At 41.5% G+C, this 23,949-nt stretch overlaps 2 protein-coding genes across 3 annotated transcripts in view; one reads left to right on the top strand and one right to left on the bottom strand.

Annotated features, from left to right (window-relative positions):
* Window positions 1-1,446: 1,446 nt before the first annotated feature.
* UBA5 (ubiquitin like modifier activating enzyme 5) lies at window positions 1,447-15,579 on the bottom strand. Of its 2 annotated transcripts, XM_032235166.1 has the most exons (12): window positions 15,274-15,579; window positions 13,132-13,177; window positions 12,957-13,046; window positions 7,967-8,076; window positions 7,727-7,813; window positions 7,567-7,651; window positions 7,187-7,291; window positions 5,315-5,442; window positions 4,784-4,919; window positions 4,252-4,327; window positions 3,375-3,481; window positions 1,447-1,708 (listed from the first exon to the last, which is right to left on the bottom strand). In XM_032235166.1, exons 1-12 carry the CDS (start codon window positions 15,420-15,422, stop codon window positions 1,625-1,627), a joined length of 1,203 nt encoding a protein of 400 aa, XP_032091057.1. In that variant the 5' UTR covers window positions 15,423-15,579; the 3' UTR covers window positions 1,447-1,624. The 2 variants fall into 2 exon arrangements, with proteins under 2 accessions (XP_032091057.1, XP_032091058.1); XM_032235167.1 differs by lacking the exons at window positions 13,132-13,177; window positions 15,274-15,579 and having other exon boundaries at window positions 12,962-13,048.
* Window positions 15,580-15,682: 103 nt separating this feature from the next.
* ACAD11 (acyl-CoA dehydrogenase family member 11) overlaps window positions 15,683-23,949 on the top strand; it is a 101,356-nt gene continuing 93,089 nt past the window's right edge. Inside the window, exon 1 of the mRNA XM_032235164.1 lies at window positions 15,683-16,215. Within this exon, the coding sequence (XP_032091055.1) occupies window positions 16,079-16,215 (137 nt within the window). The 5' untranslated portion in view covers window positions 15,683-16,078. The remainder of the gene's footprint in view (window positions 16,216-23,949) is intronic.

The following is a 23,949-nucleotide window of genomic DNA, read 5'->3' as shown; positions in this document are numbered from 1 at the left end:
TAGTTATGAGCCAAAGTATAGACAGATAAATGGATACAGATATAAATGGAGTAACAGACAAGTGAGTTTAAATAAACATAATGCTAAACCATGATTTTTAGTATACTATGACATTACCAACCCATGAAAAGTGTGAAACACAGATTCTATGACAGTGAAATAAACACTTTAGTTTTGTTTTCTTTACAATTATGTAAAATCCAAAATTATGTTTTGAAATGGAAGTCATACTGTTAATGAATGACTTTCAGACTATTGATTACCCATTTTGGATTAATACAATTGAATTTCCTTTAAACTACATATTCTGTACGTAGTTGCATGACAGCAAATCAAGAAAATTAATTTTGGATCACGATTTATTGCTCTTGCTGAATGTAAAATAGCAAAAGAGCAATCTTCCTGTTCTTTCGTAAAAAATCGTGTGTGCAATACAAAACTAGTCTTGCACAACTTTGCTCATTTTGGCTTCCAACTGTCATTACTCTATAAGATACATAAGATTCAATCTCAAAACATATAGAGAAGAAATTCCACACTTAATTCATGATTTAGCATTATGGGTAAAGTAGAGTAGTATTTCAAAAATTAAATACAGCTACAACTAGTGAAATCTTTAATTTTTCTAAACATAAGGGGCATTAGAAGTTTTGCCAGATTATTTTATATTTACTTTACTTGTATTATATCTAATAAGTAAACTTTTACCTTTCATAAAATACCTTTGTGGTTGATTTGATATATCACTATCATTCTCATAATATGTATTGGGTTGCTTTAATGCTTTCTGGAAATTTGAATCCTCATAGCTTCTAATAATGTATTAAGTTATGGGAATTTAATCATACACTGTGTTTCCCCAAAAATATGACATGTCCTGAAAATAAGGCCATACCACATTTTTCAGGTGGGCAAAAATATAAGCCCTTCCCCGAAAATATGCTCTGGAAGTACGCTCTGCTGGCAACTGGCCCACAATCATAGAGCATATGCCTAGAGCGACCTCTGCTGGAAGATTTGGTTTGGAAGCTGCCATGATGGGATGGTGGTGGGCAGCGGCAGAGGTGCTCTGGTTCTGCAGGGAGAGCTGGGCCAGGGCATCGTGAGGCTGGGAGGCATGGGAGCGGAATAGCCACTTGTGTAATCCCCCCCTCTAGCCATGCAGAGCGCCATTCACTGGCATTTCCAAGCCACGGGAGCTGGAAGCCACCAAACAGGCACTCACACGGCTTGGCAATACCCCTAGGTCAGTGAATGGCGCTGTGCCTGGCTATAAAGGGGGTTTGCCGGGTGGCTGCTCGTGAGCGTGGTTGCTTCATTGCTGTTGTGTTACACTGCTGCGACAGCGCAACACAGCTGTTTGCCCTGAGACTGTGCCTGGCTCTTTAGAAGCCCGCTCACAAGAGAGCAGCCACCCGACAACCCCAAAACAATAAGCCCCCCCCCTGATAATAAGACCCAAGCCATATTTTGTGGGTCAAAAGAAAATAAGACCCTGTTATTTTCAGGGAAACACAGTATCATCAAAACAGAGTGATAAATATACAAAAGGCCAAATTTAGTCAGAAACCATTAAATAGCTATAAAGCACTAAAATTAACAGGTCCTTGACACATTCTTTATTCTATATATTCTTCATTTTAGCAATAAGTTCTTCAAGACTTTCTTCAGATTCTTCAACCATTTCTTCAGCTGGGATATTCTCTTTCTGTTAATGATAGAAAAGAAAAATAACTCCTTCACATCCAATTCACCCGAAGAAAAACAGAATTGTAAGGAATCTTGATAGTCTTCTAGTCCAGTCCCCTGCTCAAACAGAGGAGACACTATACCATTTCACACAATTGGCTGTCTAATCTTTTCTAAAAAATCCTGTGATGGAGCATCCACAACTTCTGAAGGCTAGTCATTCCACTAACTAATTATTCTGTCACGAAATTTCTCATTAGTTCTAGGTTGATTCTCTCCTTGATTAGTTTCCACCCATTGCTGCTGCTTCTGCCGTTAGGTGCTTGGGAGAATTGGTTGATCTCCTCTTCTTTCTTTAGATATTGGAACACTGCTATCAAGTCACTAGTCCCTCTTTTCATTAGAGACACACAATTCCTGCAACTGTTCATGTTTTAGCTTCCAGTCCTCTTAAGCATTTTTCTTCCTCATTTGAACTCTTTCTAGAGTCTCAACATCTTTTTCATATTGTGGCAACCCAACTGGATGCAGTATTCCAACTGTGATCTTACCGAGGCATTATAAAATGGTAATAACACTTCACATGATTTTGATTCTATCCCTTTATTCAGGGATGTCAAACTTGATTTCATTGTGGGCCGCATGACATCAGAGGGCGGGGATGGGTGTGGCCAGGGTGCTCGTGCCCAGCTTGACATCACTTGTGTCAGGGGCACCTGTGGTGGCCTAAGTGCTCTGCCAACAAAAATGGGCTCCCAAGCTCCGTTTCCAGCTGCGACAGCCTCCTGTAACCTTCTGTCAGTTAAAAAGGAGCTTGAGAGCTGCGTGTTGTCCTCACAAGTTCTGTTTCTGGCTGCAATGGCCTCCTGCAACCTTCCTGAACTCCATTTTCACTGGCAGAGGCACTGTGGACCGGTCCTTCGCTGCTTCCAGGGTGGCCCCATGGACCACATCTAAGCTCTCTGTAGGCCAGATCTGGCCTCCGGGCCTTGAGTTTGACACCCCTGCCTTTATTAATGCAGCCTAGAATGGCATTTGTTTTTTTGAAGGTTACAGCAGGCTATTGGCTCATATTTAAGTGACTGCCCACTAAAACGCAATGATCCTGTTAGTTACTATTAATTATTACTATTACTGAGACAGATACCACCTATTTTATATCTGTGTATTTTCTTGCCTAATTGTAAAACCTTACTCATTAAATTTCATTTTGTAATTTAGGGCCCATTGTCGAGATATTTGTGTATGTTGAGCCTAGCATCTGGAATGTTGACTTTTTCCACTAGCTTGGTGTCTGCAGTTGGTGAATTCCCCTTCTGTACCCTCATCTAAATCTGAAGATATTGAAAAGTACTGGGCCTAAGACAGAGCCTTAGGATATACCATGCATACTTTCCTCCATGTAGATGCAGTTCCATTAAGGACTACACACTAATGCAAAGCATTTGTTCCACAGAGTAGAGATAACCAAATTTGGCAGGTGTGCTAATACAAGTCAATGGTATTACTGCAACTGTTTTCATAGTAATGAACAACTTAAATAATACATCTTGGAAAAATAAAGCAGAAAACAACAGCTTTACATTAGTTTAGCAAAAACTATTTAAACCCATTCTAAATAAGATCTAATGGATTAGATTCTAAAACCACATTTCAAGAACTTGAATGCCAAGCATTTTTATTACCTTGTTTGGTATTGTGTAAGCCAACATAATTCCTTCTGGAAGATCAGGAACTGAACTAGAATCATCTTTCAGTTCTTCTTCTGAAATCTCCGAAACTAACTCTATACCTGAACATATACCCAAAAACATAAAGATAAAAATTCTGTAATTAAACAGAATCATGATTATTTTAGAAAATTTTAAAAAATATAACAGGTTTCTTGACTAATTTTGCTCATCTCTGGCCAGAGAACCAAAATAGAAATAAATAATATTTAGAAAGTTTTACTGTGTTTTCCTGCTATTTATGTGGCACTAAACAACACCACATGATGAACAGTATGGCCATTAACTTATCTTCTTATTAACAGTATGTCCAATTTTCCTGCATTTTCTCTTGTAGAAAAAAGTAAGCTCATGTCCTTTAATGGCTTAGTGATGCCCTAGAGAAAGGATGGCATACTGTAACTTGCTCCCTCACAAAGTTTCATAAAATAACCAGCCTGCCTTTTGGTGGGCCTTTCAAGGCAAACAGTGGCTGTCTGTATTCTTCTAACTTCTAACTAACCTCTTAAACCCCATATTATCTGTGAGAGAATATGGCTTGCTTTCAAATAAATGTTATTCAGCAATGTCCGCTGAAAATATTGACAGAGCAATTTGCCTTTGTCCACTAGGCTCAGGTTTCTTTCCTAAAAATTATTCATTGTTCCCAGTCTACTGTAAGAAATTCTGAGATCCTCAAATTGTAATAATAATTTTATTGATTTCTTTTTGAAAATTGCCAGAGGATCCTTAGGTACAAAGAAATAAAATGATGCCATCACAAAGGGATTAATTTTAAATAATGAAATATAGGAACATGAATTATCTTCATGAGTCTTTAAAAAATAATCACCCCAATCATTGTCTTCATGAACTATTTCGTCTTCCTGGTCTATTGATTCTTCTTCTAGATTCACTGCCTCCTTTTTCTGCAAATACAAAGATACCAAAACTAACAAAAGCTTTTTAATAACACAAAAACAAAATTAAATAAAGGTAGTTCTCATTATCTGTGAAGATGCTGTCTAATTTAACAATTGTGAGCAACAAATTTAAGAATAAAAAAATATTTAAAAAATATTTGTGCACCTACCATTTTGCACATGGACAGAACATACATCACTCAAAAAATCTTCAAACAAAATGACAAACTCCAAACTGAAGATATATGGAACATTTTGCAGAGGATAACAAGATCTGGTCTGTATTTACCAAAAATGGATATACAAAATCACTATACACTAGATAATAATGATTACCTGAAATTTACTTATAATATATGGGAGAAAACAGTATACAAGACTTCTTTTTACTTAGCAGGTTCTAAATAAATAAAGCAACTCAGTGGAGAACTAAGGGATTTGTTTTTGGAGTTTGTATTTTACCTTATATTGTTCTTGCTGCATTCTGCAATTTCGGTCACTACACTGTGGATTTGGTTTCATTGTCATGGTAGGAAAGAAATCCTGCAGTGCATTGTAGCCGAGGTAAAAGCTCACAATTCCAAAGTTTAATAAATATCTGGAGAAAATGTAAAGAGAAACAACTTTAAAAACTTGTATCAAAACAAGAAATCAGGTTCAAAATATTTTATTCTGGAAGATCCGTTAACAAAAAACTAGTTTATTTTAGATTAAATTAGCTTTATTGATTAGCCATATCAAAGTACAAGGTTCAAACATGCATTACCAATAAAATCCTATAAAAATAAAATAAGAGTAGGATAAAATACAATAGTTACAGGATAAAATACAATAATACATACTGTAAATATGTAAAATAGAATAAAATGACATAAAATTATATTTCTGTGTCACCCTGCAATGTATCCCAATCAGGCCCACATATGCCAATCTCATTTAGTCAGAAACTGCTGTATTAAATGTTATTTTCAACTTAAAGATTTAGCCACTTACTTCAAGACATTTTGCACAAGAAGACCAGCAACCACTCCCATAGTGGTGGGAAGACTGGCTGCACAAACTCCCTCTCGTTTCAGAGTTTTCTCATCTATGTTTGCAGCTACGACAAGTGGAGGTGCACACTAGCAAAGTGAAAAAGATACCAAAAAAAGATGCTTATAACCATGTGTTTACAGTATGGAAGAAATATATTTAAATCATTCATCTGGGCTAAATCCCAAATCCTGACAAAAGCCCAAGGAGGTTTGGAGTTACTGAAAACTGACACAGCTTGATTATGACTGACACAACTGACACATGTTGATTATGAAGTGCTGCAATAACAATGCTAGCTAGCATTGGGAAATAAAATTTTTAATCAGGGCATCATCCATCTTCCAATTAAGAGATTTTTGTCATCAGATCACCATCAGCCATTCTAATCACAATGCCTGATATGTTTTATGACATTATGGGAACAAGGTATTTGAAGCATTTATTAGAGCAGTGATGAACCAGCCTGAGTGAGAGTAAATCCAAGTTTAAAGAATTATTGCAAGTTAGGAAATATTGTAGAAATTGTCTAAAAACAGCAATTGGTAAAATGGAGGGATGTGGGGTGTTAGGGGGGAGGGGGGATATATAGTATGTGACAGATTTCAAAGTAACGCGATCGTACTTGTATACTGTTGCTTTTTAATTCCAGTGTAAAAATAGGACAAACTGAATATATTAATAGATAGTAGAAATACACCGATGGGAGGAGTAGAGGGATAGAAGAAAGAGGGGTAGAGAGGGTGGGAGAGAGGATTGGAGGGACAGTGAGAAGGAAGGGAGGGAGTGTACTGGGAGAGAGGAATGGTAGAGGGGGAGGGGAAGTAGGGTAGAGGGGAATGATGGAGGGAAGATGAAAAGTTGGAAGGGGGCGAAAGAAAGGGTGTATGGAGGGTCGAAGAGGTACATTGGGTTTCTATTTTGGGGGGCATTGTTGACAAGAGGAATGGCTGTATTTATTGTTTAATGTCATATGGCCCCGGTTATGCATATATATATATGTATATATGCATATACATATATATGCACATATATGTGACTGTACGAAAATGGAAAATAAAAAAACATATTTACAGAGGTAAAATGGAGGGATGGGGGCACAGCATGAGATGAATTCCAAGCTCTTTGGGTTGGAAAAATCTATGGTTGCTATTGTCAAAAAGAGAAAAAATGGTCAATGTGGTATTTTGGAAAAAAAAAAGTCATATTCTTCTCTTATTTTATCATCCAAATCCCACTTTTTGGAGACAAACGATTATGTATCTTGCATGGTCTTGAAGCAAAGAATGCATAAAGTATGGTACTTGAAAAGCTATAAGTAGATCCAGGTCTGAATCTAACCTCAACTCTGGAAGCCTTTTGGGGAACTTTGGGCTAGTTACTCACTCATTCCAAATTACTCTCAGCATTGTTCTGGAACAATTGGAAGACTGAATGCAAAAATCTGAACTGCAACTGAAAATATAATTATAACTAGGCCTCTCTTGAGACCTTTCTAGATCTTTAAAAATTCTGAAAGCAGGATTTTAAAGAAGATTGACTTTTGAACACTTTCTCAAAATAACAGAAAAGGAAAAGAAACTTCTGAAGATAACAGTTTATTGTTTAATTTACAATTCTATTCCCAATGAAAATGCATTAACTATATCTCAAGCTGGAAGGTATTATGGACCAATATGTGGATGCAAATGAGCAGGCTAGGACATTTCTGTAGATCTCAAATCCACTATGAATCTGGTTGGAAGCCTTTGCACTGCCTAACACACATATACATTGCAATTAATTGGACTTCTCTAATAGCAGAAAAGAACAAGAAATCAGATAATTACATACTGCAAAACAAGCTGATTCACCAGGTATGATCAGCTGGATATGACCAGAAACAGCATTTTCGCTTACTCCCGATTCCATCCATATTTGTCCAATCTCATTACAAGCCTTTAAGAAAAAGACATGTCGTTTGATTTGCTAAAAATAGATATAAGAAACATATACAACTTCCACAACATTAGGCAGAAACCAGGGACTGCAAAACCTAAGGAGTCTACACAATGAATGAAATCAGTCCAGGATTATAATGCATTCATGCTTGAATTCTGGATTTTTCATGCTATCATAATTTTCTAACATACTCATTTTTTATTGGATAAGAATAAGCAAGCACCAATTAAGATTCATTAATGAGAGTTCTGAATACTTAGTTATTTACTTACAGTGTTAATTGCCATACGAGCTTCAAAGTTATCCACACAGCTTAATAGAAGATCCACAGATTTTCCTTCTTCTAATCCACCATTACTACAGTATTAATAAAACCAAGTCAAACAGTGCCATTATGCATACAGTAAATACACTTCTAAAAATTATTTTTACCTGATCCTATTCATGAAATGCTGAAAGTTGTCCACAGTGGTGATGTTGTAATTATGTACTTCAAAGCAGACATCAGGATTAATATTCCTTTAAAAAAAAGTTGCTACTTATGATGTTCACATAAATATTTCTAAAAGACTTTCACATCAAATGCAAATTTCTATCTTTCTGGTAATATTTTTTAAAGTTGGAGAGAGACATCTCCTGAATACTTGAAAGCACATTTTCCCCATCATATACCTTAAAGTGTGTTCTGCTGCTTTCACTTTGCTCAGTCCAGCTTGCTGGGGTTGAAAAAAGAGCCTATTCATATTCGCCAGTTCCACCTTGTCATAATCAAACAAGAGCAGCTAAAAAAAATTACAATAATACATATATAGTTTCCATTCATTTCTGAATAAGACCAAGTCCTGATTCTACTAATATACTGTATATTTATACTAATTTATGTGTGCTTTGGAATGGTCTATATAACCCCAAATTAGCTCACTAACTAATTTGAATTAGGGAGGATTGTTCTAGTCTAAGAATTATCATGTAAGTAATCTGGCTCTTCTTAGCTCATAGTTCAGCTGAAAAACTAAAATAAGATAGTAGGCCATAGGTACCTTGAAACTAGGCCAAGCTGAAATGGCAAAAGGCACAGAATTCCAAAGACTAAGCAAATTTAGTTAATATAAATAGTTACAGCACTCATGAAAGGAGCTGTTCTATATCCACAGAAGTGGATCAACTCTGCCACCATTTTCTCAACTACTCCAAAATTGATTCTTGGATCTAACAAAATATGTTAGATCCAGAAAGCATTAAAAATACTTGCAACCGATAAGCAATCTTTTAGCAATATACTTAGGTATGCAATTATCAATATCCGAGGAAGAATACTTTCAGATTAGGTAATTAGTGAATATCAAATTGACAAGTAACAACTTTTCTAAACCACTTGTAACTATTTCTAAGTTTGCATTTTTTAAATGGAACTTGACTCTAATTTATTTCAAATATTCATTCATTTTATAAACTTCTAGGACAGGGGTGTCAAACTCAAGACCTGCAGGCCGGATCCAACCCATGATGTGGTCAGATCTGGCCCTCAGGGCCATCCTGGAAAATATAAGGGGCCAGCACATGTCACTTCGGTCTGATCTACCTGCATCACTTTGGCCCAGTCTACCCAATGCAAAGAGGAAACATCGGACCAGCAGTGGCATCAAGCTGGCCATGTCCACCCAGTCGGCCATGCCCACCTGCCCCCCTGAGGTTAACCATAGCCTTGATGTGGCCCTCAATGAAATTGAATTTGACACCCCTGTTCTAGGAGTATGTATCTTATAATGAGTAAGCTCCCATTTATTCCTTACATGTCTCTTCAGAAATATGTGGATAAAAAGAAGTATGTGGACATTGATTATTCTGGTGGATAACCAAGAACAAAATGTGAGAAGTATGGGTCTCCTCCCGTTAAACCTTAGAGCTTTGATCAGCCAAATGTTTTAGACTGGATTTTGCATTTTGTCCACCTGTAAACTCCTTCCCAAGGACTTGGGATAGACCACTGTTGTTTGATGGTGTTAAAAGGTGTCATTGCAGGATTAAGCTGTTGCGAGTAAAGCTGCCTTTTGACATGGTGATTTTGTCAATGCTAATGGAATTTAAATGGTGCTCCATGTCTTGGAATTGTGTCCAAAGCACCTATTACTATTGATACTTATATTTGGTTTTCTAATTCTATTTACATGTATTTTTATTTTGTGATTTTCAATTGTTTCACTTGTTCTTCTGTTGTCTTCAAGTATTGCAACATCCATTATCCAGACATTTTGTTTATCAATAATTGTTAAATTATTATTCTGCCTTTTTATATATAATTCAAGACACTGAATATTGACTGTCTCTGATTTTTCTCCTTAGCGAACTTATGAGGTGGATTGAGTTGAGAGAGAGTGACTGTCCAGTCATTCAGCTGGTTTTCATGCTTAAGAGTAGTCTAGAACTCAGTCTCCTAGTTTATAAAACAGCTCTTTAAGTGGTATACCTGTCAGATCCCTAAAAGTGATACTGCCATTCAACTGAGAGGAGGGGGGGCTTGGAGTCGATTTATTAGCAGTGCCTGTGACACTGATATTTTACAACTGGTTTCCTGGCGCCAAAGCACCTTGAGATCCCCTCACCTTTTGGGGAATGTTTATGATGGCCATGTGGAATGGTTCACTTTAATGTCTAACAGAAATAGCCATGGGAATGTATGTTTATTCGGCTCTCAGGGCAATTGATAAAGGAAACATACTCACACGTGTATTGGCTAAAATCTGCATTCTAACTAATGAGGGGGGGGGAGGTCTCTACTGCTTTAATTCTACTTGCATTGCCTAAGGGGGTTCAAATGTTGCTTTGAACTTAATCGTTTCCATTCTTCTTTATAAAATGTTCCTTTTGAAATACTCGGTTTCAAGAGTCTTCACTTTCTTAAGTTAGGAGAGGAATCCTTACATAAATCAACATCTCTGCAAAATGGTCAACCCGGAGAAGCAATATTTACTCTACCGAAAGGATCCTGCAAACATGTCTGAGCACAACAGTGAACAGGGGGAAGCTGAATGCTGGAACGAGACGTCAAACCACCCCCCCCCCCCAAAACTGGAGGCCTGCTCCATGTAACCCTGTCGGAGAGGATGAGGTGAATGTGGAAGACCCCAAAAAGCCCCACTGGTCAATCGGCATCAGGACGAAAGGCAGCTGGGATGGGAGGACCAGAGGAGTCACCCTCACCCGTAGTAACAGAAAACCGGGGTGGAAATTGGAGTTAGAAGCCCTCTCTGACCAGGAGGAGCTAAATGAGGCCTCACTGAGAGAGGACCGTCTGAAGAGACAGGTAACCCAGTTGGTGATGGAGATTTTGTAAAATCTCAACATTCTGGGGGGAGCCAGAATGGCAGCAAAGCATGGGAAGGGCAGCAGCCATGGATGATGCCAGGAGGGCCACCCCCCCAGGCCCTCCTGATCAAGCAGATGGCACAGCAACAGCAGCAGGGGACCCAGCAAACCCTCCCCCCAGTTAGCGCATGGATTGGGGCCCACTCCAAACCAACCCCAAAACCTGCAATTAGAAAGAAAAACTCCTTCCCTTGGGGTGGCGTTTGATGGGAACTCGCAAAAATTGGGATTCTTTGTGGCACACGTGCTCACCTACATGCAAGAATACGGGCGTGATTTTCAAACCTAAGGATCTCGAGTGCGGGTGGTTACCCTAGCCCTGGAAGGAGCTGCTGCCAGATGGATGGTGACCCTACATAATACCGATATGGTAGAACTGCGGGACTTCAACCGTTTTATGATGGTCCTGCGACGACATTTCGAGGACCCCTCACAGACTGCAAAATACATGACTGCATTAAAGTTGTGAAGCAGGGAAGGCGGCCAGTGGCAGAGTATACCGAAAAATTCCAAGACCTGGCGTGTCGTGTGAACTGGCCAGAGGGTATCCTGGTAAGCTGGTTCAAGGACGGGCTGAGTGATGACCTCTACAATGCTTGTGTGGCCCGAGGTGCACCAAACCACCTACATGAGTGGTATCTCACTGCCAAAGAGGCTGAGATCAACATGGCCAGGAACCAGTACCATGCGGGGTGAGTGTGGAAGAAATCCCCACCCCAATGGAAGCAAGAACCTTTCAATCCGCAAACAGCATCTTCTCAGAAACCCTCAACCTGTTCCAAGTGTAGAAAGGAGGGGCACTGAGCTGCAGAATTCTGTTCTCAAACACCGGCTAGGAGACCAGAGCGCCCATTGGGGGAGAAACCTATGAAACCTGGCCAGCGTGGGAAGGAGACGGCCCTGAGGAGCAGGGAGATCGTAGAATCTCCACCCCCTCCCCTCTTTGAGGAGGAAACCCCGGCTTCACAGGAGAAATCATACTCATTCGAAAGCGATCCAGAGGATGAACCACTGGTAAGAAACCAATTAAACCGCTTACCCTCCCGCTAAGACTGTTTATCCGCAACTGGGAGAGGGAGATAAAAATCTCAGCTTTAGTGAACTCAGGATGCACCCACTGTTTGATCAGCCCAGCCCTGGTAAGAAAGTTGAGGATTAATGTAAGGAAAGCTGAAAAACCCCATCGCTTTTTATCAACTAGATTGGTCAATAGTAGGGGTGGAGCCAGCTTCTTTTGCCACTGAGCCTCTACAGAAAGGCATTGGAGCCACGAAGAAAATCTTACATTTATAGTGGCACCTGGCATGGAATGGCCGCCAGTTTTGGGCCTTGCATGGGTTAAAAAAATGGAACACCCAAATTAATTGGAAACAAGGTACCATAAAAGTTCAGATGCACATGACTTTTGCTGAGAATCCACACAAAGAAACTGAGGGGGCAGAGAACCAAGAAACAGCAATGCCTACTTACACTATGCCAATCCAGGGCATACTCAAAGAATACAAAGACTTGGCTGAGGTTTTTAGCAAAAAAGCCTCTGACGAGCCTCCCCCCCCCCCTCTCCACTCACTATGTAATAGAAATCCTATTTTTTTCTACAATTCAGGATTCTTTGTCATGGTATCCTTCTTGACTGCCTGTAAGGATTAAGGTATAGAGTACTTGTCAGTCTGCTCTTATTTGTGGTCAAGGGCATGTTTACCCCAGTAAGAGATGCTGACAGGCTTAATCCTCTTCCCTATGTTATTTATAATATGCATAAAACTGCAGAGAAAGGCCAGTCATTGATCTGGATGAAATATTATCATATGCTGATTACACACCCGTAAAGACCTCACACCAGCCTGGGCAAGAGATGTGGTAGATAGCTTGACCTAGTCTCTGGGAGGATAGGAGACTGGGACGATAGGAGACTTTCTGGAATTAATTTGATTCAAATTAATTCCAGAAAGCCAGATTGCTGTTCAAAAACCATGTAGCTCATGTTTTTAATGTAAACTTCTTAGAATATTTTGAATATGGTAGAGTGAAAGTTGAATAATAAAAACAATGTCTTTTGAAGAAAAGTAGGATAATAGTATTACTGAAAATGTACATGTGAGAAGGCATACATTCTGTGAAATACAAGCTGAGGAAATCCATCACAGACCATCATTTATATGTCCATCACTCATGCATTATAAGGTACACTATCAAAACACTTTCAACAAATGGCAATACATTTCTCCTTAAACTGTCAATATTCTTATACAAGACTAATAATGCAGTATAATTATAAAGAAGAAATGACCATTACCTTACCAATGCCACATCTTGTCAGCATTTCAGCAGTCACACTGCCAATTCCACCAATGCCCACTATTGCCACGGCAAATGAACGGATTTTCTGTGATAAAAAACCAAAGTTTTTAAATGCTTTGCCCTATCAATAAAACTTTGAGACAAGTTATTTACAAAAAACATTAGCTCACCTCATAATCTTTCACAATTCCCATTCTTTTCAATGCCATCAGGCGACTATAGGAAAGAAAAGAGAAGCAGAAAGAAAGTTTGTTAAGAAAAGATTTTTTTAAATTCACTACAGGGCACAGCAGCTTCTCAAAATGAGATGAATTATTCCACAGTTCATAAATTATTTCAACTTTAAATCTCTATTTAGCAAATTGTTTTCAATGGCTTACTGCACAATCTGCAGATCTATCCTGTTGAAACTACAATCCATATGAAAGTATAAATTAATTTATGACATTCGGAGAGAGATAATTATGAGTGTATATGGGCATATGTAAATATATACAATACGCCAATAGATTTCTAATAGATTTGTATAATTAAATTTTGCCTTCTATAGAGTTGATTGTACATCATTTTTATAGTTTATTGTTTTGTATCCAGATGATCCTTGACTTACAACTGTTCACAGTGATCAAAGTTTCAACAGTACTGAAAAAAGTGACTTATAACTGTTTTCATACTTACACCATTGCAACATCACCATGTTCGTGTAATCAAAATTTAGATGCTTGGCAACTGACATATTTATTGTCCTGGGATCACGTGATCACCTTTTGTGGCCTTCTCATAAGCAAACTCAATGGGAAAATCAGATTCATTTAACAACTGTGTTATTAACAACTACAGTGATTCACCTAGCAATTATGGCAAGAAAGGTTGTAAAATGAGGCAAATTCACTTAACAAATGTTTCACTTAGCAACATAAATGTTGGGTTCAATTATGGTCATAAGCCGAGACTACCTGTATTAATCTAATGTCCACAATAACATTTTGATAATATAACAGCTTTCAAATTACTGTCCGTCCTTAATTGTGGCATTCTATTTACAGAATGCCCTACTCAAAGAGGCTCAAACTAGCACATACTGTAAATTATTATTATTTTGCTATCTGCACTATTTATTCTAATTTGCTAGCTTTTATTACCTTTATAAAAGTGTAGTTATTAAAATGTTATTGAATGGGTTTAAAAAGTAACTAGTGTAAGAGCTGAAATTCTTTACAGATCATCAAAGATTACAGAACTGTATTAATAACTATTCTGAAACTAGACACAACCATTAACTTATCATGAATTTTAATGGTTGACTAGTTGATAATTCTTGCAATTCTTCCTGCTGACAAGGAAATTATACCTAGAAATGATTTTTATCATGTAGAAACGTGCTTTCTATGATAACCTAACAGGATGCTGGCAATGATAAAAAGGAGGCAATGTTGTCTGGGGCAACTGAGAGAAAAAAGCAGGGAGTGACAAGACAACAAGAAGTGATAATACTGTTTTACTATTGCACTAGTGGGACTACACTTGGAATACTGTGCCCAGTTCTGGTCACCATGACCAGAAAAAATGTTGAGACCTTGGAAAGTGTGCAAGGAAAAGCAATACAGATGTTCAAAAGTCTGGAGATTAAATCATATAATAAATGGGAGCTAAATATGCCTAGTCTATTGAAGAGAAGGATCATGATAACTGTCTTCCAATACGAGTGGTTGTCACAAGGAAGAGAGCTGACTTATTGGGAAGGTCACCAGGAGGCAGGATAGGAAGCAACAGGTGAAATTTGTCAACCCAGAAATAAGGAAAAAATTTCTGAAGTGAGCAATTAATGGAATAGCTTGTGTCCTGGGACTGTGGGCCTCCATCACTGGAGATTTTCAAAAACAGAGTGGGCAATTGTTTGATTGGGATGTTATAAGTCTCCTGCCTGGATCAGGATTTCGACTAGAAAATCTCCTAGGTACTTTCCAGCCTTATGATTCTATGATTTAGGGAGTATTTGTTTGCAAAGCCCATCACGATCTCGGACCGCAGACTCACAGACAGATCCTTCCCCTTAGATAGTATTGCTGCTTCAAAGAATGACTGTGAACCCTTCGGCCTGCAAACATTTCTATGATTAAGAACGATGGTTTTCTCTGAACATAATAAAAAAAAAAATCCAGATCCGAAACTCTAAGGAAAAACCGAACTGAGTTTGCATCTAGAAGAGGTTTTCGTCCAGTTGGCAGGGGAAACTAAAGCAGACCCACCAATGCCCTCTCCCCTTCGCACGTCGTCCTTCACCCAGACCTTTCCTCGGCCACCACACTCACCTGTACGGATTGGAGTCGGTCACCTCGGGACTCATCTCCGCGATCCGTGCGCGCAGGCCCCGATTACCTCCCCTCTCCCGGATGAGCTCTTTCTCCAGCTCTTGGATGCGGCGCCGTAGCTGTTCTACCTGGTTCCCCGAGGTAGCCATGATCGGGATTCCCCTCCACCCAAATTTTTTTAGCCGATTTCCACCGGTGTCCAGCGACTCAACTCAGCTCAAACCAGTCAATCCCATCAATAGAGACACGTCTCTGTCCTCAACGCTTCCTGGAGTAGCAGTAAAAACCATCCCCGCCACAATCCACTTCCGGCAAACACTGTTCCGGCGTTAAAAGGTTTCCGGAAGGGTAACATATGCTTTCAACTTATGGCACTTTTTAGAGGGATAAGCAAATGCTGTCCAAGATAAATCTACTTTCACTCTTAGTTTTTAACAGAACTGCTGTGTAGCCTTTCTTTACACGGCTTACGCCTGTTGACCTACCACTTCCCTCATCCAGCAATATATAACCAAGGATGTTGGGAACTGCAGTCTATTCACATTTGGAGAACGTCAGGTGAATCCTCGAAAGGGATCGCAGCTATGAGAAATATGTTCCTTCGGAACGTGCGGTGTTAACTTCTACGAGGAGACCGTAAATTGCGTAGAAAGCGATTCACCATACTGCACGTGATCTTTTTGCCCACCTCCAAAAGTGGACGGTATTACGTTCCAGGCGTAGAAAGGGGTAGGCTTTACCTCCTGCAACCTTTGTTCTGCGAAAAGATCAGTCGCTGGTCTGAAGCGAATTCACCTCCGCAAAAATGGCAAGTGAACCCGATACGACTGAAGTGCGGGAACAGCACCGATTTCGCCAGGAAGCCTTGGATGGCTACCTGTGCCGCTCCCTGCCTGGGTTTCCCGTGGAGCCTCGCGAAGTTCTCATGATCAGGCAATACAGGTAAGAGTAAGGTGACCAGATTTTCAGATTGGAAAAGAGGGACACCCTTGACCGGGGGGAGGGGGGGGGGCTTGATTAAAAAAACTTTTTTTGTCAAAAGGTCACCCCAGGACACTGAAACCAGAATAAATACGAATCTGTTGCCAAACAAAATTTTGATCACGTGACCATGAGGATGCTGCAACGGTCGCTAAGTGTGAAAAATGGTCGCAACGGTCGCTAAGTGTGAAAAATGGTCATCAGTCACTTTTTTCAATGCCATTGTAACTTTGGTCACTAAATGTTTTCCCCCTCCTCGAGACTCCTCACTTCTTCCTTCATTCCTCTTGCTTATCTACCTTCACCTTATCTGTCTTCTGCTCTTTCCCTCTCTTCCTTCCTTCCTCCCTCCTTCCATCCTCTTCTTTCCTCACTCACTCCCTTCCTCCTTTTTTCTCTTCCTTCCTCCTTCCATTCTTTATACGATATAAAATTCAATGAGGGTGAAACACACAAAATCTGGCAAAGCTGCCTTGCACCAACCTGGCCTGCCCATAGAATAGCAGCCACTTTGAGACACATAAACCTGGTCTGAACATATTGCATCACAAAGATTTGCAAAGATCACATTTGCAAAAAGGAACATTTCTTGTAGTAAATACATTTTATAAACAATTTAAAAGTAAAAATCCCCCCAAAATAATAAAAAAGGTATTCTATAAATAAAAGAAATCCTTAAAAACCATTGTTAAGTATTACACCAGCAATAATTTATACTGTCACCATTTCAAACTATCATCAGAAATACGAATCTGTTGCCAAACATCAACATTTTGATCGCGTAACCATGAGGATGCCACAACGGTCGCTAAGTTTGAAAATGGTCGCTAAGTGTGAAAAATGGTCATCAGTCACTTTTTTCAATGCCATTGTAATTTTGGTCACTAAACAGCCATGTTCCTGACTTAACAACCACCATGATTCACTTAACGTGGCAATAAAAGGTCGCAAAATGAGGCAAAAATCATTTAACAAACGTCTCCCTTAGCAACAGAAATTGGGGGATCAATCCTGGTCGTAAGTCGAGGATTACCGGTAGCCAATTGCAAAAGGCAACTTTACTTGGAACAGGTGAGATTGTGCCTGGATCCCTTTCATGCCAACATATCCATCTTCTGCTCTTTCCCTCTCTTCCTTCCTTTCTCCTTCCATCATCTCCTTTCCTCACTCACTCCCTTCTTCCTTTTTTCTCTTCCTTCCTCCTTCCATTCTTTCAGCTTCATTTCTTTTGCCTATCTACCTTCTCTGTCTTTCTGCTCTTTCCATTTCTCCCTTCCTCTTTGCTTTTGTTCCTTTCTCCTTCCCTCCTTTCCTATTTCTTGCTTCTTCCTTCCTTCTGCCTATCTACCTTCACCTTCTCTGTCTTTCTGCTCTTTCCCTGTCTTCCCCTTTCCTCCCTCCTTCCCTTCTTTCCTTTCTAGTTCCATCCTTTCTTCTTTCCTCTCTCCCTCTTTTTTCCCTTCCTTCCCCCTTCCTCTTGCCTATCAACTTCATCCTCTTTGTCTTTCTGCTCTTTCCCTCTCTTCCCCTTTTCTTCCTACCTCCTTCCTTCTCCCTCCCTTCTTCTTTTTCTTCCTTTCTTCTTCCATCTTCCTCCTTCTCCTTCCATTCTTTCTCCTTCCATCCATCTTTTCTCCTTCCATCTTCTCCCCCCTCCCTTCTTCTTTTCCTCCCCCCTCCCTCCTTCCTTCCTCTCCTTCCCTTTCTCACACACAGGAAGGGGAGGGGGGCTATCTAGTCGCTTTCACAGCATAATTTCTTTATCTAACTTTTAAAAAACAGTGTGCAAATCAAACGAGATTTTCGTAACCTGCGAAGCACCAAGTTATATTATGTTGTTACAAATTCGCAGCTACTCCATTCTTTCTGATAGGGAACTACATTTTCCAAGATGCCTCAGGTCCTCAAAGCGCTGAACGCAGTTTTCAATTGACTCCAGCGAGGCCCGGTAGCCGCCGGCTGGGGTGGTTGTCAGGGCAATGCGGAGCGGACGCGCCGTTTGTTACTGCTTCCAGCAATCAAGACGGACAAGGGAAGTGACTGAAACGGACGCTGGCCGCAGGAGAGCGAGGCTGCTGCCAGCCGTTTCACCTTGAAGGTGAAACGGCCGGCAGCAGCCTCGCTCTCCTGCTGCGGCTTCTGTTTCAGTAGGGAAGAAAACTTCCTTTCGCTTCCCGAATTTGACTGGGTCCCGGGGCTTCTGCCGGGCGGCAGAAGCCCGGGAAGGCGAAAGGAAGTTTTCTTCCCTACTGAAACAGAAGCCGCAGCAGGAGAGCGTCCGTTTCAGTAGGGAAGAAAACTTCCTTTCGCCTTCCCGGGCTTCTGCCGCCCGGCAGAAGCCCCGGGACCCAGTCAAATTCGCTGCGCAAGGTGAAACGGCTGGCAGCAGCCTCGCTCTCCTGCGGCCAGCGTCCGTTTCAGTAGGGAAGAAAACTTCCTTTCGCCTTCCCGGGCTTCTGCCGCCCGGCAGAAGCCCCGGGACCCAGTCAAATTCGCTGCGCAAGGTGAAACGGCTGGCAGCAGCCTCGCTCTCCTGCGGCCACCGTCCGTTTCAGTAGGGAAGAAAACTTCCTTTCGCCTTCCCGGGCTTCTGCCGCCCGGCAGAAGCCCCGGGACCCAGTCAAATTCGCTGCGCAAGGTGAAACGGCTGGCAGCAGCCTCGCTCTCCTGCGGCCACCGTCCGTTTCAGTAGGGAAGAAAACTTCCTTTCGCCTTCCCGGGCTTCTGCCGCCCGGCAGAAGCCCCGGGACCCAGTCAAATTCGCTGCGCAAGGTGAAACGGCTGGCAGCAGCCTCGCTCTCCTGCGGCCAGCGTCCGTTTCAATAGGGAAGAAAACTTCCTTTCGCCTTCCCGGGCTTCTGCCGCCCGGCAGAAGCCCCGGGACCCAGTCAAATTCGCTGCGCAAGGTGAAACGGCCAGCAGCAGCCTCGCTCTCCTGCGGCCAGCGTCCGTTTCAGTAGGGAAGAAAACTTCCTTTCGCCTTCCCGGGCTTCTGCCGCCCGGCAGAAGCCCCGGGACCCAGTCAAATTCCCTGCGCAAGGTGAAACGGCTGGCAGCAGCCTCGCTCTCCTGCGGCCACCGTCCGTTTCAGTAGGGAAGAAAACTTCCTTTCGCCTTCCCGGGCTTCTGCCGCCCGGCAGAAGCCCCGGGACCCAGTCAAATTCGCTGCGCAAGGTGAAACGGCTGGCAGCAGCCTCGCTCTCCTGCGGCCAGCGTCCGTTTCAGTAGGGAAGAAAACTTCCTTTCGCCTTCCCGGGCTTCTGCCGCCCAGCAGAAGCCCCGGGACCCAGTCAAATTCACTGCGCAAGGTGAAACGGCTGGCAGCAGCCTCGCTCTCCTGCGGCCACCGTCCGTTTCAGTAGGGAAGAAAACTTCCTTTCGCCTTCCCGGGCTTCTGCCGCCCGGCAGAAGCCCCGGGACCCAGTCAAATTCGCTGCGCAAGGTGAAACGGCTGGCGCAGTGGGGGAATCAGGAGGAGGTAATCTCTCCCGGTCTCACCTGCCAAGTATGCTTGCTTCTTTTGAAAAAAAGTCACAGCAGCAGGATTGATCTGTCTTTACACAGTCAGGGCTCCCGAAGGAAATGTCCGCGAACATGATGCACACGTTTGACCTTCCTCAGATTTCTTCATTTGCAGTAGTAGGATGGCCATAGGAATAAAGGGGAACACACGGCCCAAGTATATTCATTGTTTTAAAGTGAGGGGCAGGGCAGTCTTCCAGTCAAATTCTCTCTGGTGCTGATCGGGTTTCAAGATTGTCTCTAGCCTCCCCCAAGGATATCTGGACTGACAAAATTCCTAACCTATTAATTCAAATTGCAGAAATATTGTATTGAAATGGCAAACTTATTATTATCTGAGATTCTTTCATGGGTTCTGGCTACTTCACCACATTCATGAAATGTAGGACAGAAGAAAATACCACACACACATTAATTATTTTGCTGCTGATGTCTCATTATGCAGAATATTATTTTGAAATCTGGATTGCTTGTATTAATTTAGAATGTAACTATTTTGAGAATAAAATTATTTATTAGATTTACAGTCCCCCCTCTTCCTGGAGTTTAAAGTGTCACGTAAGCTGTTCTGTTCCATTTCCCCTGTAGCAACAATCCTTGTGAAATAGTGTGGGCTAAAAACTAATAATTGAAAGTGTTGAAAGTGTCTTTAGACTTACTCAAGTCTTTTCAGGTCTACTCCAACATTTTAACCATTTAAAAGGTTGAAGAGCAGTGGTGGTGCAGTGGTTAGAATGTAGTATTGCAGGCTAACGCTGCGAACTGCCAGCAGTTCAAACCTCACCAGGTCAAGGTTGATTTAGCCTTCTTCCGAGGTCAGTAAAATGACACCATTTGAAATAGAATAATTCCTCAACACTGTTCATATATACAGTCAAAATAGTGCATGGAATTTGGATTGGACACATGTGCCATGCTCAAACAGGGAAAAATAGTGAAGGAATCAAAATGCTCTATGAAAATAACATCCAGAGTCTGAATGAAGAAGTTTATTATAAATACCTGGGTATCCTTCAAGCTGACAATATCAAGCACAGTGAAGTTAAGAAGAAAACTAGAGATGAATACATAAAGAGCGTAAAGTCCACATTCAATGGAGTAAATACAATCAAGGCAATCAACACCTGAGCAATTCCAATCATTAGATACATTAGAATATTGGACTGAACTCAAGCAGAATTAAAATCTATGGATAGGAAGACCAGAAAAATAATGACAATTAATCATGCCTTCTTCCTTGCAATGACATTGACAGACTCTACCTTCAAAGGGAAAAAGGTGGGTGTGGAATGTTACAAGTACTGTACATCAAATGGCTGAATAAGAAGAAAAGGATATTGGAAGAATATTTGAAGGACAATGAAGAAGATGCACTAAAATTAGTATACCAGGAAAGCTTACTGACTACTGGAGAGACCAAACTGGCCTATAAGAAAGACCAAATAAAGAACAGAATGGAACCATGGGAAGACAAAGCACTTACATGGTCAGTACATTTAAAAATAACAGGGAAAGCAGATAATAAGCCCCTGAGGCTGGTTCTTGCCCTGTTATCTGGAAACAATTTGACCCTGTTGCTGCCAGAGAAGAAGACAGGATCCTAGGGATTATGCGCGCAAGCACCTATGTTTTAGACCCATGTTCCTCCTGGCTTGTGAAAGCTTCCCAGGAGGTGACAGGCGGTTGGATTCTGGTGATGATTAATACTTCCCTACAGGAGAGGGTGGTGCCCCAGCATCTTAAGGAGGCTGTGGTCCGCCCTCTTAAGAAGCCATAGCTGGATTCCACCCGGTTGGATAATTTCCAACCTGTCTCCAATCTTAACCTGTTTCCCTGAAAATAAGAGCTCCCCGGATAATAAGCCCAATTGGGCTTTTGAGCGCATGCGCTAAAATAAGTCCTCTCAAAAAATAAGCTTTCCCTGAAAATATTGCAACACAGCAGCGGCTATGAAGTGACCACGCTTGCCGCCTCCTGCACCTCAAAAATAATAAGACCTCCCTGAAAATAAAGCCAAGTGCTTATATCAGGTGTCAAAAGAAAATAAGACTGTCTTATTTTGGGGGAAACACAGTACCTTTTTTGGGGAAGGTTGTTGAGAAGGTGGTCACGCAGCAGCTCCAGAGGATTCTGGATGAAAGAATTATCTCGAACCCTACAAATCAGAATTTAGGCCTAGATTTGGGACAGAAACAGCATTGGTCACATTGTTAGATGATCTCTGGTGGGAGTGGGTTGGGAGTAGTGCATCCATCCTTGCTCTACTTGACTTTTGGCGGCTTTCGATATCATCGACCATGGTATTCTCCTGGGGCAGCTTCAGGGAATGGGAGTGGGAGGCCTTGTGCCATCCTGGTTCACTTCCTTCCTCTGCAGCCACTCTCAGTCAGTGTTAAAAGAAGGGAAGAGATCCAGCCCTCACCACTGCTTTATGGTGTTTCACAGGGCTCTCTCTGCCCCTGTTCAACATTTATATGAAGCGACTGGGTGAGATCATCCATCACCATGGACTAAGATATCACCAATATGCTGATGATACTCAACTGTATGTCTTGGCCCATGGTGAGTTAAGTGATGCCCTGTCCTCCCTCTCGCAGTGCTTGGAGGCTATAAGGGGCTGAGTGTGGAGCAACCGGTTGAAACGAAAACCTTGCAAGACCGAGTGGGTCTGGATTTGGGGTTTGTTGGCTCAGGGAGAATTGCCACCTTTGGTCTTGGATGGGATGGCATTACCCCAAACAGACTCTGCGTAATCTGGGGTTTTCATGGACTCACGACTCCTGATCGAAGAGCAGTTGGCCGTCGTGGCCAGCGCAACTGTGGGTTGTGTGCCTTTTCCTGGACCAGCAGTCCCTACTCACAGTCACTCATGCCCTAGTCACTCCTTCCCATCTTCACTATTGTAACACACTCTATATGAGTCTGCCCTTGAAGAGCATCCATAAGTTCCACAAGGTGTAAAAGGCAGTGGCCTGCATAGTTTGTGCAGACCCCGGTGTGCACATGTATCACCTTTCCTGCGGGACATGCATTGATTCCCGATTTGCTTCTTGGTGCCATAGGTGCTGGTTGTCACCTTTAAAGCCCTTCATGGCTTGGGACCAGGTTATCTGAGGGACTGTCTCTTGCCGGTCACATCTACCCAATCCATCAGAGCAGGGAGGCAGAGAATGTTGACGGTCCCATCCCTGAGGGAGATATGTCTGGTGAGACCCAGAAGAAGGGCCTTCTTCATGGTCGCTCCCTCGCTCTGGAACATAATTCCCCCTGAGATTAGAACGGCCCCCACTCTAATACTCTTTCAAAAGACGCTGAAGACCTGGTTCTGCCAGTGGGCCTGGGGAACCCAGAGCGGGATGAAGCCCATTAAATGGCTCATGTGATCTGTTGCCACTGAGGCAGGGGGTGGGAGGTGGGGGTTGATTTTGTTGTATTATACTATATTAATTTATTTGATTCTTTTTGTTAGTTTTTTATTGTTTTAAATGTCTTATATTCTGTAGGCCACCTTGAATCGCCATGGATGAATAAGCAGCAATATAAATTAAATAAATAAATAAATAATAGCAAGACCTGACAATGGTTAAGAGCAGAAAAGTTGAAGAAAGAGACCGCAAAACTAATTCTAGTTCAGAAGACCAAGTCTTAAGAACAAATGCATACAAACCCAGGATTGAGAAGATAGCAAGAGACTATAAGTGCCGCCTATGCAAAGAAATAGAAGAAACTTGGTAATCTACTACAAGAAAATAATACAGGCAATAGCATGACAAATTAGCAACAATGGTGCACTGGAAAATCTACAAGAAGTATATTTTTGCCTGCAAGCAAGAAGTGGTAGGACCATAAAATGGAGAACATGTTAGGAAATGAAGAAGCTTAATTGCTCTGGGACTTCAGAATTCAAACAGGCAACTCTTATATAACACCCCAGACTTAATAATTGTCTATAACAAAGACAAAAAAGAGAGTAGATGCGATAATACCTGAAAACACCAGCAAAAGAGAAAGAACAGGAGAAGATAAGAAAATACAAAGACCTACAAATAGAAATAGAACTGTGGCAAAAGCAAGCAAACCTTTGGTCTTTGGAATGGACTGATAGGTAGACAAAATGCCAAATTCAGTCTGAACATCTTACTATTTGTGTGAAGAACAATAATAATTCAATCA

The sequence above is a fragment of the Thamnophis elegans genome, chromosome Z, assembly GCF_009769535.1.
Source record: "Thamnophis elegans isolate rThaEle1 chromosome Z, rThaEle1.pri, whole genome shotgun sequence".
NCBI classification, from domain to species: domain Eukaryota; kingdom Metazoa; phylum Chordata; class Lepidosauria; order Squamata; family Colubridae; genus Thamnophis; species Thamnophis elegans.
The sequence above is the reverse complement of the archived record's forward strand: the minus strand, read 5'-3'. Positions and strand labels throughout refer to the sequence as shown.

Coding starts and splice junctions, on each gene's coding strand:
- UBA5 (XM_032235166.1), bottom strand. CDS start 15,422: ATGGCTACCTCGGGGAACCAGGTAGAACAGCTACGGCGCCGCATCCAA. Junction 7,652..7,726: donor CATTTCATGAATAGGATCAG/GTAAAAATAATT, acceptor TTAATACTGTAG/TAATGGTGGATTAGAAGAAG. Junction 3,482..4,251: donor TCATGAAGACAATGATTGGG/GTGATTATTTTT, acceptor GTATATGTTCAG/GTATAGAGTTAGTTTCGGAG.